The sequence below is a fragment of the Bombina bombina genome, chromosome 1 (assembly GCF_027579735.1).
Source record: "Bombina bombina isolate aBomBom1 chromosome 1, aBomBom1.pri, whole genome shotgun sequence".
Taxonomy (NCBI): Eukaryota; Metazoa; Chordata; class Amphibia; order Anura; family Bombinatoridae; genus Bombina; species Bombina bombina.
Genome location: NC_069499.1, coordinates 1,494,528,055 through 1,494,546,235, shown reverse-complemented (window position 1 = coordinate 1,494,546,235; position 18,181 = coordinate 1,494,528,055). Strand labels below are relative to the sequence as shown.

Below are 18,181 nucleotides of genomic sequence, written 5' to 3'. Positions count from 1 at the left end.
GTTAAACCTGTATTGCATTGATGCTGATTCCAAAAATTATATACAAAGATGAGGAAAATAGAATATAATTTAATAATAAAAATTGCCTTCTCGATAAATCATGAAAGATGATGTTTAATGTACTTTGTATCTAAGCATTTTCTGAGAGCCCTATGATAACATGGTCTATCACTTATAATCTATTGAGTATTAATTAGAAATATTTCATTAAAAAAAGAGTCAGGTGTGAAATGAAGAACATTTATTTGAATACATATTAACTATTAAGTTAAACTAACATAAATAGCCTCTTTTGGGATAATTTTAAACATAAAGATATGATGAAACAAAAGAACATATGTACAATATATTTACATAATCATTGTTCAAATAGAGCATGGATGTAATCAGATCGAGCTTGTACTCCACTTGCATCAATTTGCTCTAAAGGTGCCACATTGTCATCATACTCTACTTGTAACATAGAAATATCAGCATCTGGCATGCGTAATGCTAGGTTGTGGAGCATGCAACATATGAGAAATATCAGGGATACTTTCTTTGGTTTGTATAGAAGTACTCCCCCAGAGAGGTCTAAACAACGAAACCTGCTTTTCAAAACGCCAAATGTGCGCTCTATAACACATCTTGTAGATGTATGAGCCTCATTGTAGCGCACTTGCGCAGGAGTTCTGGGGTTCAGCACAGGAGTGAAAAGCCATGGGAGACATGAATAGGCTGAATCTCCTGTGTGTAAAAAATAATTTGATTTTAGCAATATGAAATACATAATATTTTTATATCCATATATGACAATTAGTAAGAGATATTTACCTAGGAGAATTCCCTCTGGCATTTGATGATTCTGAAACAGGTCATAAACATGCGAATTTCTCAGGATGAAAGAATCATGTGTTGAACCTGGGAATCCTGACCGGATGCTCATAATCTTCAATTTGGCATCAGAGATGACCTGTATATTTAAAGAATGGTTACGCTTGCGGTCACGATAGGGCAATTCTCCTAACTTTGGAGGCTGCACTAACACATGGGTACAGTCAATTGCACCCAAAATGTTTGTCATCCCAGCAATCCCATAGAACTGCACCTTCACACGATGCCAATCCTCTGGTGTTTCCGGAATATGTACATAATTTACTATCCGTTGGTGTAAGGCTTTTAATACTACAGTTAGATGACTTGAAAAAGAAGCCTGGCTCATCCCCACAACTAAACTTGTTACAGCCTGAAATGATCCTGTGGCGAGGAAATAGAGGACAGCCAGCAGTTTTAACATTCCAGGGATTGCCTTTGTCCTATAAGTTATAGGTTCAATGGAGTCTTTGATCTCCAGATACAGATTCTCAATTAAACCTCTATTCAAACGGAATCTTCGAACAATTTCCCTGTCACTCAGGGTATGTAACCCTATTCTAGGTAAAAATAACCTTGGCCTTCTGCGTCGTTCATAACGCTGAACTAACTCCAAAAATCTCCTTCTTTTGCGTCTTTGTTGTATAGCAATGCAAAATAGATTGATCATCTCCATCTTGGTAATGACTGCATACATCAAACTTTCTATGCTGTTAGACACTCCCTTTTATAATGAGCATTTCACCTGCTGAAAATGCAGGTGGAAGCAACATATTGATTGCTGCAAGTTTTGGAAGAGACAATTAAGGTATATGATTTTTTCGTATAGATATATTTATACATACTTTATAATTTATATATATTTTATACATAGATATTTATCTGAAAATATATAACAAATGATAAAAGGAACATAAATGTTTTTCATTAGAAATCATTTCTAATTCCGATTGAGTTCTATAGCATCCGCAAGCTCAGAGGTGGCGGATTGAGAAATAGGTACGCTGCGTCGGATGAGACGCAAACGTAATTGTTGAACTTTAGATAATTTCTGAACAGCTTCAAATTGTTTCGAATAGGAGAGCGAATGCAGAGGATTACGCTCAATTTACACATGATTTCAACTCGTATCGATCTGCGTCGAATAGAGAACGGTGGATCGTATGTTACGTCATAAAATTCTAATTATTGCGATCTTAAAGCTTTGATAAGTAAGGCGCATCCTCATCGCGCCATGTACGACGCGGAATTCGGGCGTATTGCAGGTTGACACTTTGATAGATGGGCCTGTAAGACTCACAGTGACACCATTTTGAAATGAGAAATCTTCAGAACAATAACACACTTAAAATAAAAAATGCTTTTCTCCGCTCCAGAAATGTAATCAAATGAAGCACTCAAAGATCCCAAATAAAGTTATTGCACAAGCTTGGCTCAGAAAAATAAACTTACAAATATAGTTAAAACCACATAAAACGTGTACTCAAATTAAATTTGAACATTTAAAGGTTTATTTATGATTGAAGTGACGTTTTCAGAGATTTATAAATATTAATTATACGACTCCAAATTAAATAAAACTATTAATTGCACACGTCATGAATTGATGTTAAAGGTTTAAAAAAACAACAACAGTATTTAGACACATTAGACAGTAATACGTACTTATAGAGACAGTAAAGTCATAATTAAGCATTCATGATTTAGACCGAGCATACAATTTTACACAACTTACTTCTATTATTTATTTGCTTCCTTCTTTGTTATCCTTTGCTGAAAGGTTTATCTAGGAAAGCTCAGGAGCAGCAAAGAACCTAGGTTCTATCTGCTGATTGGTGGCTGCATCTATATACCGAATGTCATTGGCTCAGCCATGTGTTCAGTTAGAAACCAGTAGTGCGCTGCTGCTCATTAAACAAATGATACCAAGAGAATGAAGCAAATTTGATAATCGAAGTAAATTGAAAAGTTGTTTAAATCATGAAAGAAAAATTTTGGGTTTCATGTTCCTTTAAATTCAGACATTAACCCCTTCACTAAAGGGACTTCCAGAGAAAAAACTTGCCCAAAATACCAGAGAATATTTAGCATTTTGCTATCACTCTATTTAAACAGAAATAGGAACTTGTTTTTTTATTTACCTATCAAAACTATATATATTTTTTAAGTAGACAACCCAAGGTATGATCCATAGCATGTCCGCTGCCTCTGAGACTGCGGTCTTCAATCCACCCGATCTTATACTATTGGGCTGATTAACACCCCCTGCTAGTGGCTGATTGGCCTCAAATCTGCAGGGGGCGGCATTGCACAAGCACTTCACAAGAACTTGCGTATGCTGTCTGCATTTATCGATGTACAGTGGACATTATACGTTACATCATATCAGGTCTGCTCGCACATTAATAAATAAGCCCTTTAGAGTTCTTTTCTTTTCTTCTTTAGGACCAAGATTTCGTGTCCAGGATTTTTTGTTTTACAATAGTGCGTTTTTAGACTTTGCACTATGTAAAATGTGTTTTTATAGACAGCTTGTTAATATTGTATTGTATTTTTATAGTCGCTACAAATTCACACTGTACAGGGAGTGCAGAATTATTAGGCAAGTTGTATTTTTGAGGATTAATTTTATTATTGAACAACAACCATGTTCTCAATGAACCCAAAAAACTCATTAATATCAAAGCTGAATAGTTTTGGAAGTAGTTTTTAGTTTGTTTTTAGTTATAGCTATTTTAGGGGGATATCTGTGTGTGCAGGTGACTATTACTGTGCATAATTATTAGGCAACTTAACAAAAAACAAATATATACCCATTTCAATTATTTATTTTTACCAGTGAAACCAATATAACATCTCAACATTCACAAATATACATTTCTGACATTCAAAAACAAAACAAAAACAAATCAGTGACCAATATAGCCACCTTTCTTTGCAAGGACACTCAAAAGCCTGCCATCCATGGATTCTGTCAGTGTTTTGATCTGTTCACCATCAACATTGCGTGCAGCAGCAACCACAGCCTCCCAGACACTGTTCAGAGAGGTGTACTGTTTTCCCTCCTTGTAAATCTCACATTTGATGATGGACCACAGGTTCTCAATGGGGTTAAGATCAGGTGAACAAGGAGGCCATGTCATTAGATTTTCTTCTTTTATACCCTTTCTTGCCAGCCATGCTGTGGAGTACTTGGACGCGTGTGATGGAGCATTGTCCTGCATGAAAATCATGTTTTTCTTGAAGGATGCAGACTTCTTCCTGTACCACTGCTTGAAGAAGGTGTCTTCCAGAAACTGGCAGTAGGACTGGGAGTTGAGCTTGACTCCATCCTCAACCCGAAAAGGCCCCACAAGCTCATCTTTGATGATACCAGCCCAAACCAGTAGTCCACCTCCACCTTTCTGGCGTCTGAGTCGGACTGGAGCTCTCTGCCCTTTACCAATCCAGCCACGGGCCCATCCATCTGGCCCATCAAGACTCACTCTCATTTCATCAGTCCATAAAACCTTAGAAAAATCAGTCTTGAGATATTTCTTGGCCCAGTCTTGACGTTTCAGCTTGTGTGTCTTGTTCAGTGGTGGTCGTCTTTCAGCCTTTCTTACCTTGGCCATGTCTCTGAGTATTGCACACCTTGTGCTTTTGGGCACTCCAGTGATGTTGCAGCTCTGAAATATGGCCAAACTGGTGGCAAGTGGCATCTTGGCAGCTGCACGCTTGACTTTTCTCAGTTCATGGGCAGTTATTTTGCGCCTTGGTTTTTCCACACGCTTCTTGCGACCCTGTTGACTATTTTGAATGAAACGCTTGATTGTTCGATGATCACGCTTCAGAAGCTTTGCAATTTTAAGAGTGCTGCATCCCTCTGCAAGATATCTCACTATTTTTGACTTTTCTGAGCCTGTCAAGTCCTTCTTTTGACCCATTTTGCCAAAGGAAAGGAAGTTGCCTAATAATTATGCACACCTGATATAGGGTGTTGATGTCATTAGACCACACCCCTTCTCATTACAGAGATGCACATCACCTAATATGCTTAATTGGTAGTAGGCTTTCGAGCCTATACAGCTTGGAGTAAGACAACATGCATAAAGAAGATGATGTGGTCAAAATACTCATTTGCCTAATAATTCTGCACTCCCTGTAATGTGCATATTAAGTTCTAGTTTTCAATAAGTTTTCGATATATGAGATCATTTTTTTTATTTTATTTTTTATTCTACTTGAGGTTAAAGTACAGTATCAGACAAGCGGAAGTTTACAGTGACAAGTTTCCAAATGTACACAGTAAAAGAACATTTTACATGCATTTAGAAAACATGTCAGCATATATCTGTTTTTCTACTAAAACCACTAAGAATGACAGCTGTAGCATTCTACAAAATGCTAACCTCAAATTATACATGAGAAATATTTAGTTAAACTCTTAAAATATTATAAAAGTCAAAGAATTAAGGCATCTCCTAATGAAAACTAGTGGCCACACTTGGACCACCTGAACTAGAATCACAAATTAAAGTGGAACATTAGGGGGTATAGCAGAAGGGCGACTTCTGGGACCATTGTATGAATAAAATAATGTATAGTCAGAACACATTAAATAGATACTTATGGACCAAATGATAAAAAAGGGGACAAAAGGAACACGTAGGGCCCTGATTAGCTGTCACCTGTCTATAACAAATTACTGCTAAAAATACTAGGAACTCCGCAAAAATATTAAATGTCTATGTATGGTTTGCCCCCTAGAAACAATATGTATCTTAGGCACTATACATTACAGTGGAGTCTTTAACAGGAGGTGTACAATGAAAGATAACCTTAGTGTTACTAATGTTCAAACATCATGTGGCAGATAAGTGATCTTCATATGGCTTAGAGACATTTAAAGTTATCAAGAAACATCTCAAACTGTATAATATCAGTTAATATAATAAGCTTATTGGGCAAGTACTCGGGGTATGACCTATATCTACAAAAATTGTTCTTAAGGACACAGAAATTCTGCACCAGAAGTAGCTATAAAAACTATACATAAGCTCTCTATATTAATTCAACTCAAATTTAAACTAGGGACTAATTTACTAGAGAAATATAGCATATAATAAGAAATATTCATACAATGAAATCTCAGTTTTTTTAAGCTTTGGCCCCACATGCTCCATCATCTCGATCTCTGACAGCGGGGTGCTACCAAGGCTGTTCAAGGTAGATATCTACATCATAGCTGGCACCAACTAATTATATCATGACCTATCTCTAAACCTAGCTATGCCTTATTAGTCCCTTTACAAGTATCATAGTATCTCATAAAGAATAACATTTCAAAGCAATCAGTAGATTCTTAAACATTCTATAACTAACAAAAATAGAATTTATACCTAAAAAGAAAATAGACATAAATCAGATACTGACTCATTATTACCTGAGGGCAAACTCAAGTAAAACAAAATATATAAACCCACCCCTCCATTCTTCTATTACTAACAACCTATACAATATAAGAATCTCAGGAAAATGTTGTCATGCAGAAGTTTCTCTAGATCACATGTACCCAGAAATAGAAAAACAGAATTTAATATCAATCATATAACCTCTGTTTAATTAGCCAAGCAGTAATGTCTCCAGAAATTACTGTGAAAAATAAAGTGTACTGTATATATAAAAAGGATCAAACATACAACATTTATCAGATAGCTCAAATAACTCAGGCATATAAATTGCCAGGCTGTTAATTCTGCAGCCACTAAAATGGACAGTCACAGCCCACACCAAGTCTGACCCAATTGTCCAACACAAAAAAGTTCTAACATACAGGGGACTTCCCGATCCCAGTCACAAGTTCCACCATGCAATACCTATATTAGGTCAGAATGTAGACTCCAGAACCCAGATATGGGGATTTTTACAGTCCCTGTAAAGCTTTGGGTTCCATGGCCATGATCTAACGTACAAACTGGAGTCACTGATCCTAGATCAGCATCCTCTGGGGGTGTACATGGTGGCTCCCTCTGATGGCTCCCGGCAAGCACACTCAGCAAGCCCTTTCCTGTAGGTCATAATCAAGTGAGACCAGCAGCTTGGTTCTCTCCGTTGTTGGAGAGGGTGAGATACTGCAAATGTGGGTATCACTCAACCATAACAGCGTCTCCAGGATTGTAGGAAGTAGTCCCAACAATAAGGAAGGTATTGACTGGAACGCCAGACTGCTCTATCTTCCTATTTGGGTCAGAGATCGAGATTGCAATAGCTATATGCGATAATCACCTCCATTCCTGCATTAGACTCTTGAGGGAAATTAGGTTCGCTGCCTGTGACTGCTCCTCCATCTTCTCAGAGTTGCGTAAATCAAAATGAAATGCCTGCTCTATGACATTGAAGAGCTGAATTCTATGTTCTTCCAAGATCGATATTAGCTCAGTTATAAGGATTGCTTGATTAGTATTTAAATATCAGTGTCTCTGCACAATTGTACTACATTTACTGGGAGGGAGGAATGTTGAAAGCCTCTGTTTTTCAGGGCCCCCACAGGCCTCAATGCTCTGGATCAGAAAAAAAGGTGCAGATCTCCAACAGGTTTTGTATCAGTCAACACAGCTTTGTCTCTTAAATACGAATATACAAGTTTTAATAGTTGGATGGGTTAAATAAATATCTACTGACATTTGGCCTGTCAATATTTAAATGCACATAGACTTATTACGTCTTTGAATAGAAACATATGTGCAATATACAGGTATTGGCAAAAATGCTTCTAGTAAAAGTTATCACTGTTTTTTAACATTTTTCTCTGCACGTGCAATACTGCAGCTGCACAGAGCGCCAGTGGGCTTGTATCATGTCAGCAATTAACAAATTGAATCATTACCAGATGGTACAAGCACCTTAGGCTCTCTAAGCAAGTGCTGTGTTTAAAATGCTGGTGCACGGTGCATACTTAAATACACATTTGAAACAGCTATAGCTTTTATTAGAAGCATTTTTGCTAATACATGTATAATACAAAAATGCTTCTGTTCAATACCGAAATGCACCCATGTGGTTTTCAATTTTGACTAGAATATCCCTTTAACAATCTGCTCCCAGCTTCTAATTTTGCAACCATTTAAGGTGCTGCACAGAAACAAGTTGTTTAAAATCACAAGCTCTATCTGAATCATGAAAGAAAAACAAATATGTTTCATGTATCTTTAAGCCTGATGAGAGGTCAAGAAACACATTCACCTAAATTACGAGTTTGGCGTTAGCCTTAAAAAGCAGCGTTGATAGATCCCAACGCTGCTTTTTAATGCCCGTTGGTATTACGAGTCTGACAGGTAGAGGCTCACCACTCACTTTTCTTCCGCGACTCGAGGCTATCGTAAATCTTCTTACGTCAATTGCGTATCCTATCTTTTTAATAGGATTTGCCTAACGCTGGTATTACGAGTCTTGGAAGAAGTGAGCGGTAGACCCTCTCCTGTCAAGACTTCTACCGCATTTAAAAGTCAGTAGTTAAGAGTTTTATGGGCTAACGCCGGAACATAAAGCTCTTACCTAAAGTGCTACAAAGTACACTAACACCCATAAATTACCTATTAACCCCTAAACCGAGGCCCCCCACATCGCAAACACTATAATAATTTTTTTTAACCCCTAATCTGCCGACCGGACATCCCCGCCACCTACATTATACTTATGAACCCCTAATCTGCTGCCCCTAACATCACCGACACCTACATTATATTTATTAACCCCTAATCTGCCGCCCCAACGTTGCTGCAACCTAACTACACTTATTAACCCCTAATCTGCCGACCGGACATCGCCGCCACTTTAATAAATGTATTAACCCCTAAACCGCTGCACTCCTGCCTCCCAAACACTAGTTACATTTTATTAACCCCTAATCTGCCGTCCCTAACATCGCCGACACCTATCTACATTTATTAACCCCTAATCTGCTGACCCCAACGTCGCCACTACTATAATAAATTTATTAATCCCTAAACCTAAGTCTAACCCTAAGTCTAACCCTAACTTAAATATAATTTAAATTAAACAAAATACATTTACTACAATTAAATAAATTATTCCTATTTAAAACTAAATACTTACCGATAAAATAAACCCTAAGATAGCTACAAAATAACTAATAGTTACATTGTAGCTATTTTAGGATTTATATTTATTTTACAGGCAACTTTGTATTTATTTTAACTAGGTACAATAGTTATTAAATAGTTATTAACTATTTAATAACTACCTAGCTAAAATAAATACAAAATTACCTGTAAAATAAATCTCACCTAAGTTACAATTACACCTAACACTACTCTATAAATAAATAAATTAACTAAATTAAACTAACACAATTAAATGAAATAAACTAAATTATGGGAAAAAAACACTAAATTACAGAAAATAAAAAAGAATTACAAGAATTTTAAACTAATTACACCTAATACTGGTTATGATTTTATGCGCTAATGTACTGAAACAAATATTTTTATATAAAAAAATTAAATGGTTGTTGCCAACTTAATATTATTTGTTATATATTGTCGCCACTGTGATGGTATATGAGTTGCTTCTCCAAAAATTTGAAAAACTTTGAAAATATTTGAAAGCTGTCTAAATACAAATTAAAATACAATGAATAAAACTGAATTAAACATGAATAAAAGATAATATGTTAAAAATACAAATATTCCTTAATTCTGAAATAAATAGTCAAATCCCCTTATTCCTAAAAGAGATATGGGTTAAGACATCTATGATTTTAAAAAGTCCATATATATAAAAAATAATAATAGCAGCCAATAGATCTGGAATTTGATACTTTAGGATTATACTGGGATTTGAGAAAATTGGTCTTTTGCAGTTCTATGTAACAGTACCTTAGGTGTTAATCACAGAAAATATTTGTAAGTTCCGTGCATAGTCCTGAGTTTGTAGGAGATAATGTTCAATTGAACCGTAGAAAAGCAAAAATTATTTTGATTGTAGTGCCACTGTAGTGCCGCCTGGTCGCAGCCAGCAATCCCACTGGTCCCGGCTCAGATATGGTTACATGCAATGAAAGAAAAGACAGGCGCACAAGGCACGATTCAAGTGTAGGGTTTTATTATACTAGTGAAACACACGGTTAAAAACACTTACTAGATAAAAGTTAAAAGTCAGCATTGAGAGCATATGCTCATTAGGATTATCGCAGCTCCTGCAGCACCAGGGAGATAGTTGGTCCTTCTCCTCTCCGTTTACGACAAGACTAGGTGGGCGGCGGTGTTCCGGATCCTGTCACCCCAGTCTTAGTAACGCTAGTGCTGAACAGTATTCTTTAACTGCTTTCCTGCTAAGTCTCTTGTTCGGATGCCTGACGTGTTTCCCCTGACTCCGGTCGGGCTTTATCAAAGGCTGAATGAATTGAACTTGGCGCCTATTTGTTTTAAAGGTATGTCCGCCAATCAGATGGGAGGTGTGCGCTTTCTAGCCAATCATTACTAGAGGGTGTGAGCGCATATGTAAACCCAGATTTAAGTTGAGAGCTTGTATGTTCCCGAAAACCTTTAAGGCCAATTAGTCAGACCTTTTAGTAAAACGGAGTTTGTACTTGTAAATGTTATCGCAGGTCACTTTCCAAAATGTTGGATTAAAGCTTAGGTGGCTTCTCTCCCTTTTTTTTTTTTTTTTTTTTTTTCTCTCTCTTTTGGGTCCTTCTTTCGAGGTGCGCCACAAACCTTGATGGACTTGCGTGGGACTCTCCTGTTTGTCCTCCTCCACCGTTTACGTCACTGGCTGGGTAACGCTGCCTTCTTCCAAGACCAGTGTCCCCTATAGTAATAACGATTACTTGAAAAGGTTGACTGTTGTGGCTTCTCAGATGATTATTCTGAAGTTAAAGCCATAGGAGCAATAAGAGGAAATAACGGCTCTGCAAAGATTTATACAAACACGCTATTCCAAATTCATATCGTTTCCATCCAGCTCTTGCTGCTACAGAATAATCATCTGAGAAGCCACAACAGTCAACCTTTTCAAGTAATCGTTATTACTATAGGGGACACTGGTCTTGGAAGAAGGCAGCGTTACCCAGCCAGTGACGTAAACGGTGGAGGAGGACAAACAGGCGAGTCCCACGCAAGTCCATCAAGGTTTGTGGCGCACCTCGAAAGAAGGACCCAAAAGAGAGAGAAAAAAAAAAAAAGGGAGAGAAGCCACCTAAGCTTTAATCCAACATTTTGGAAAGTGACCTGCGATAACATTTACAAGTACAAACTCCGTTTTACTAAAAGGTCTGACTAATTGGCCTTAAAGGTTTTCGGGAACATACAAGCTCTCAACTTAAATCTGGGTTTACATATGCGCTCACACCCTCTAGTAATGATTGGCTAGAAAGCGCACACCTCCCATCTGATTGGCGGACATACCTTTAAAACAAATAGGTGCCAAGTTCAATTCATTCAGCCTTTGATCAAGCCCGACCGGAGTCGGGGGAAACACGTCAGGCATCCGAACAAGAGACTTAGCAGGAAAGCAGTTAAAGAATACTGTTCAGCACTAGCGTTACTAAGACTGGGGTGACAGGATCCGGAACACCGCCGCCCACCTAGTCTTGTCGTAAACGGAGAGGAGAAGGACCAACTATCTCCCTGGTGCTGCAGGAGCTGCGATAATCCTAATGAGCATATGCTCTCAATGCTGACTTTTAACTTTTATCTAGTAAGTGTTTTTAACCGTGTATTTCACTAGTATAATAAAACCCTACACTTGAATCGTGCCTTGTGCGCCTGTCTTTTCTTTCATTGCATATAATTACACCTAATCTCATCCACCTAATAAAATAAAAAAGCACCCCCAAAATAATAAAATTCCCTACCCTATACTAAATTACAAATAGCCCTTAAAAGGGCCTTTTGTGGGGCATTGCCCCAAAGTAATCAACTCTTTTACCAAAAAAAACTAACACTAACCCAGTGAATATCACCCTACCTTGAGCCGTCTTCACCCAGCCGGGCACAAGTGGACCGGCAGAAGTCTACATCCGATCGGGGCAGAAGAAGACATCCAGACCGGCAGAAGGCTTCATCCAGGCGGCATCTTCTATCTTCATCCATCCGGAGCGACGCGGAGCCATCCTCTTCAATCAAAGTCCTAACGAAGAATGAAGGTTCCTTTAAATGACGTCATCCAAGATGGCGTCCCTCGAATTCCGATTGGCTGATAGGATTCTATCAGCCAATCGGAATTAAGGTAGGAAAAATCCTATTGGCTGATGCTATCAGCCAATCGGATTGGAGATTGGATCAGCCAATAGAATGTGAGGTCAATTCTATTGGCTGATCCAATCAATTCTATTGGCTGATTAAATCAACCAATCAGATTTTTCCTACCTTAATTCCAATTGGCTGATAGAATCCTATCAGCCAATTGGAATTCGAGGGACGCCATCTTGGATGACGTCATTTAAAGGAACCTTCATTCTTCATTAGGACTTCAATTGAAGAGGATGGCTCCGCATCGGCTGAATAGAAGATGGCTCTGCTACGCTCCAGAAGGATTAAGATAGAAGATGCCACCCGGATGAAGCCTTCTGCCGGTCTGGATGTCCTCTTCTGCCCCGATCGGATGAAGACTTCTGCCGGTCTGGAGGTCCACTTGTGCCCGGCTGGGTGAAGACGGCTCAAGGTAGGGCGATCTTCAGGGGGTTAGTGTTAGGTTTTTTTAAGGGGGGATTGGGTGGGTTTTAGAGTAGGGGTATGTGGGTGGTGGGTTGTAAATGTTGGGGGGGTATTGTATTTTTTTTTTACAGGTGAAATAGCTGATTACTTTAGGGCAATGCCCTGCAAAAGGCCCTTTTAAGGGCTATTTGTAATTTAGTATAGGGTAGGGAATTTTATTATTTTGGGGGAGCTTTTTTATTTTATTAGGGGGATTAGATTAGGTGTAATTAGTTTAAAATTCTTGTAATTCTTTTTTATTTTCTGTAATTTAGTGGGTTTTTTTTCGTTATTTAGTTTATTTCATTTAATTGTAATTAGTTTAATTTAATTTAGTTAATTTATTTATTTATAGAGTAGTGTTAGGTGTAATTGTAACTTATGTTAGGATTTATTTTACAGGTAATTTTGTACTTATTTTAGTTTAATAACTATTGTACCTAGTTAAAATAAATACAAAGTTGCCTGTAAAATAAAACTAAATCATAAGCTAGCTACAATGTAACTATTATTTATATTGTAGCTTATGGTTTATTTTATAGGTAAGTATTTAGTTTTAAATAGGAATACTTTTTTTAATTGTAGTTATTTTATTTAGATGTATTTAAATTATATTTAAATTAGGGGAGTGTTAGGGTTAGGGTTAGACTTAGGTTTAGGGGTTAATAACTTTATTATAGTGGCGGCGACGTTGACAGCGGCAGATTAGGGGTTAATAAGTGTAGTTAGGTTGCGGCGACATTGGGGGTGGCAGATTAGGGGTTAATAAATATAATGTAGGGTTCGGAGATGTTAGGGGCAGCAGATTAGGGGATCATTAGTATAACGTAGGTGGCGGCGGTGTCTGGAGCGGCAGATTAGGGGTTAATAGTATAATGCAAGTGTCAGCGATAGCGGGGCGGCAGATTAGGGGTTAATAAGTGTAAGATTAGGGGTGTTTAGACTCGGGGTTCATGTTAGGGTGTTAGGTGCAGACATAAAATTAATTTCCCCATAGGAAACAATGGGGCTGTGTTAGGAGCTGAACGCTGCTTTTTTTAAGGTGTTAGGTTTTTTTTCACCCAGCTCAGCCCCATTGTTATATATGCGGAAATCGTGCACGAGCACGTTCAGCCAGCTTACCGCTGACTTAAGCAACGCTGGTATCGAGGTGAGATGTGGAGCTAAATTTATATATATATATTATATATTATATTATATATAATACCAGCGTTGTCTTAAGGGAGCGGTAAGAAAAAAAGGAGCGTTAGCACCGCACAGCCTTACTGACAAAACTCGTGATCTAGCCGATTGTATGCTAGTTTTTATTTTACTTGTTTTTACAATAAATAATCTCAGACAAGACAATTTTTAACTGATCTGATACTGATTCATGGAAAACTAAGAGGTGAACTGTGAGCTGCTTTGCAAGTCTTTTCATCAGTCCAGTTACACACTCAGTTTTGCTTTTTGCATTTTTCAGTTTTTGGTTTTGAGGGTGTACCTTACCTATTCAAAGAAGTAGTTTATCCTGTTTCCAATGGACCCCTCCAGCTATATCATAAATCTTCTACAGTGACTTCTATTCACAACTATTATTTCTTGTTCCTTTATTAAATGTATATTTTTGTTACTATTCTATTATATTGATTTATTAGGGTTATGCAACCCTTTCTTTTTGACCACATTTTGATACATTTGTTGTTGTTCTATCTGTGTCTATGTGCCTGGTTATCTAAAGCAAGCCTCTCTGGTAAGATTATCTAAGAACTCTGGTCAGTACATTGAGGTCCCTCAAACAATTTTAAAGAGATACATTTTAGGCTGAAGAGCTGTTAATCTCTCTATGCAAGGTTCTGGATGCAAAGGAGAAACACCTATACCATAATATAATAAAAACACATTTTTGTTTATTTGGCCTTCAGTGAAACAAAGTCTGATGTATTTTGAAAATATCATAAGAGCGATTCCTATGTTCTGTAGAGCAATAACACGGTGGGATGATAAATACTTCTCTACTGTCCAAGAGGAATGAACAGATGAATACACCTCCTCCTTAAAAGGACATTACACACTTGGAGATGGTAATATAAAATTATAAATCGTATATATATAAAAAAAAGTATGCAATATACTTTCATTATTTATTTTGTCCCCTTTTCCTGTAATTCCATTCTGAAAATGTGAGCTTTTAAAGGGACATTAAACCACAACATTTTCTTTCATGATTCAGATAGAAAATACAATTTTAAACAACATTCCTATTTACTTCTGTTATCTAATTGCTTCATTCTTTAGATATCTTTTGTTAAAGAAATAGCAATACACATAGGTGAGCCAATCACATGAGGCATCTAAGTGCAGCCACCAATCAGAAGCTACTGAGCCTATCTAGATATGCTTTTCAGGAAAGAATATCAAGAGAATGAAGCAAAATAGATAATAGAAGTAAATTAGAATGTTGTTTAAAATGGTATTCTACATCTGAGTCATGAAAGAAAAAATTTGGGCTTAATGTCCCTTTTAGTTCCTGTTAGAAAAGGAAGTGCAGAACACTGTTATATTCCACACAGTCATTGGCTGCACACTCTAGTGACCCATTGTTTTATAAACACAAAGGGGACGATTTATCAAGACCCGTATGGAGCTTGATGCCCCTGTTTCCGCACGAGCCTTCAGGCTCGCCGGAAACAGAAGTTATGAAGAAGCAGTCTAAAGACCGCTGCTCCATAACTTGTCAGTCTGCTCTGAGGCAGCGGACAAAAATCAACCCAATCGAATACGATCGGGTTGCTTGACATCCCCTGCTAGCGGCCGCAAATCTGCAGGGGACGGCATTGCACAAGCAGTTCACAAGAACTGCTAGTGCAATGATAAATGCAGAGAGTGTATGCTGTCAGCATTTATCAATGTGCAGTGGACATGATACGCTACATCGTATCATAACCGCTCGCACTATATTAAATCTACCCCTAAAACTTTACATTTATTTTGTCAATATTTAAACAGCTAATGAAACTTAAAAAAAAATACATCTTCATGTTATTCTCAGACTCATCTTTTCTTTGAATTCATCATTTATTTAGTGTTTAATGTCCCTTTAACTGTATCAAGGTGACTTAGTGTTTGCTCATGTACAAGGGAAGCATGGCCAGGGTGAGATCCTGGTACTTAGCCAACATATAGATGTATATTTAATTTAAACTATCTTGACTCTTATACTTGCTAGGAATGAACAACTAACCAAACAGGCCAAATGAAGGGTGGGTAAATAAGGACAACAGATATAAAAAAATAATACGGCAATATAATTATTAATATTCATATTATTCTAGACTGCTGCTTTACATAATTTAGATGGAGTAACATCCAATTCAGTTACCCAGGATTTGGAGACTGTCTTAGTAGCGTGAATCCTGAGCCCTCTAGGAACTGTAGCCTTCTGGAGGTGAAAGGCCTTAAAGGGACATTTTACACTAGATTTTTCTTTGTATAAATGTTTTTCTTATTTTTAAATAACATTGCGCTGATTTTCAGACTCCTAACAAAGCCCCAAAGTTTTAGGAGAATACTGACGTAAACCTACTCCAGCTTGTTTGTGTAAAGAGTCTTTTCATATGCAGAGGAAGGGGGAGGGGAGGAGTGTCTCCTTTTTTGCTATAGAACCACTTTCCGTGGGTGTTCCAGCTAACCTTTTTAACAGTGCTAACCTGGGAGCTTCTAAGTAAGTTTTTAAAGGTTTTATTCTGGATTTTTAGATCAGTATCTGTGCATATTATTCTTTATAGTAGTGTCTATTGCATGCAATGAAATGAAAATTGGTGTATACTGTCCCTTTAAGACAACAATGAACATTCATACTTGAAACTGTGGTCTTGGCAGAACCATTCCCTTTCTTATGCTCTCGATGAATAACAAAGAGTGTGTGGAAAAGCATGAGGTCTCTTGTTCTCTTCAGGTATATGTGAGGGCATCTCAGTTTATCCAGAGAGTATAAAATTATATCCTTCCCAAATTGCTGATTTTGTTTCAATTATGGTAATAAAATATCCGGAAAGGAACAATATTCTGAGACAGTTTTATGCAAAAACTTAAAGGTAGTAAGAAGAACCACTGTTTCTGTGGGATGTCAAATTTGGATCTTAAATTGATAGAGTCTGTTACCCAGAAACTCGTCATGCATATGTAATAGTCACAGGTAAGATCCTGAGCTCATATACTACCAGACAAATGCTGAGATTGGGAAGGACATACAGGACTTATTGTGATATCAGTACCAGACTACCAGAAAAATAGGGACTGAGACCCCCAGGTATTAGGCACCAGGGACACCTTACCGGGGACATCAGTGAACACCAGGATCCTAAAAATGCTCTCAAACAAAATTGCTATTAAAACTATTCAGCTAAAACTTGTCGGAAATGAAAGAAGAGAAATATATACATGGACAGAACAAAGAAGGGAGGATTTAAGAGAAGTCCTCTTTATTTCGGTAAGTAGGGGAAGTCTGGTTCTGTCAATGTCATCTTCTGGGCCTAAGTAATAATGACTTTAAAAAGACAAAGCTTTTGAGAGATTCCTCTCTTCTTTGGGTCTGAAGCAATAATGATTAATATGGTAATTGCAGATGAAATCTTAAAACACAGAGGGCAAGATTACAAGGGGCACACTAACATAAGCGCGTGCGTGATATTGAAGAATCGTGCCCGAGCTAACTTGCACTCATATTACAAGTTGAAAGTTAACGCGACCATGCTAACTAAATTTGTTCTCGTCAGGTTAGCACAACTGAAGTCCTTGCCTAAAAAGTTAGGGCTAAATAAAAAGTTGCAGCAAACACAACATAAATATTTTATACACTATCTAATAAAAAATATTCATAGAAATATTTTAAAAAATCATTATAAGGGTTAAATGGTATATGACAAGGTATTTGAATGGAAAGGGCTATAATGGATATATACATACATACTGTATATATGTCTAAATATGTTTATGTATGTATATATACATATGTATTTATGTGTATTTATATTTATATGTGTATACATATATATATATATATATATATATATACACAGTATATATATACATATATACACATATATACACATATATACAAATGTGTGCACATATATTCATATGTATATATACTTTTGAGCCCATTCCACTCAAATACCTGAAAACATGAAATATCATTTTTAATAAATTGTAATATTTAATAATGTGTTTTACAGTGTTTTTACTGTAAATGTTTTGTGTTCCAATGTTCTTCACATAGGGGGAAATGTTCTATGTATTTTTAAATATATATTCCTATATATATATATATATATATATATATATATATATATATATATATATATATATATATATATATATACCTATACCTATATATATATATTCATATAGATATAGATATATATTTTACAAAAAAATAATCAGATATTTATAGAAATATCTATTTAAAAAACAATAGAACATTTTCTTTTATGTGAAGAACATTGGAATGTAAAGTATTCAAACTATCGGTGGGTTGGTGCGAGAGCGATCTGTGTGGCATAAGCTTCTCAATACCCATTTAAGTAAAGTATGAAAAGAGCTGCAGGAACAGAATGTAATGCAATAACAAAGGGAGTAGTTACTATTCA

The 18,181-nt window shown here is 36.8% G+C and overlaps 1 protein-coding gene across 1 annotated transcript; it reads right to left on the bottom strand.

The window, feature by feature from the left end:
* Nucleotides 1-358: 358 nt before the first annotated feature.
* Nucleotides 359-1,528, bottom strand: LOC128666680 (putative nuclease HARBI1). The gene is made up of 2 exons (XM_053721410.1): nucleotides 901-1,528; nucleotides 359-726 (listed from the first exon to the last, which is right to left on the bottom strand). Exons 1-2 carry the CDS (start codon nucleotides 1,526-1,528, stop codon nucleotides 359-361), a joined length of 996 nt encoding a protein of 331 aa, XP_053577385.1.
* Between the last annotated feature and the right edge of the window lie 16,653 nt (nucleotides 1,529-18,181).

What these genes read in the sequence shown, in the direction of transcription:
- LOC128666680 (XM_053721410.1), bottom strand. Translation starts at nt 1,528, where the DNA reads ATGGAGATGATCAATCTATTTTGCATTGCTATACAACAAAGACGCAAA. An exon ending in CATCCGGTCAGGATTCCCAG is followed by an intron (nt 727 to 900) that starts GTTCAACACATG and finishes TTTTACACACAG; the next exon opens with GAGATTCAGCCTATTCATGT.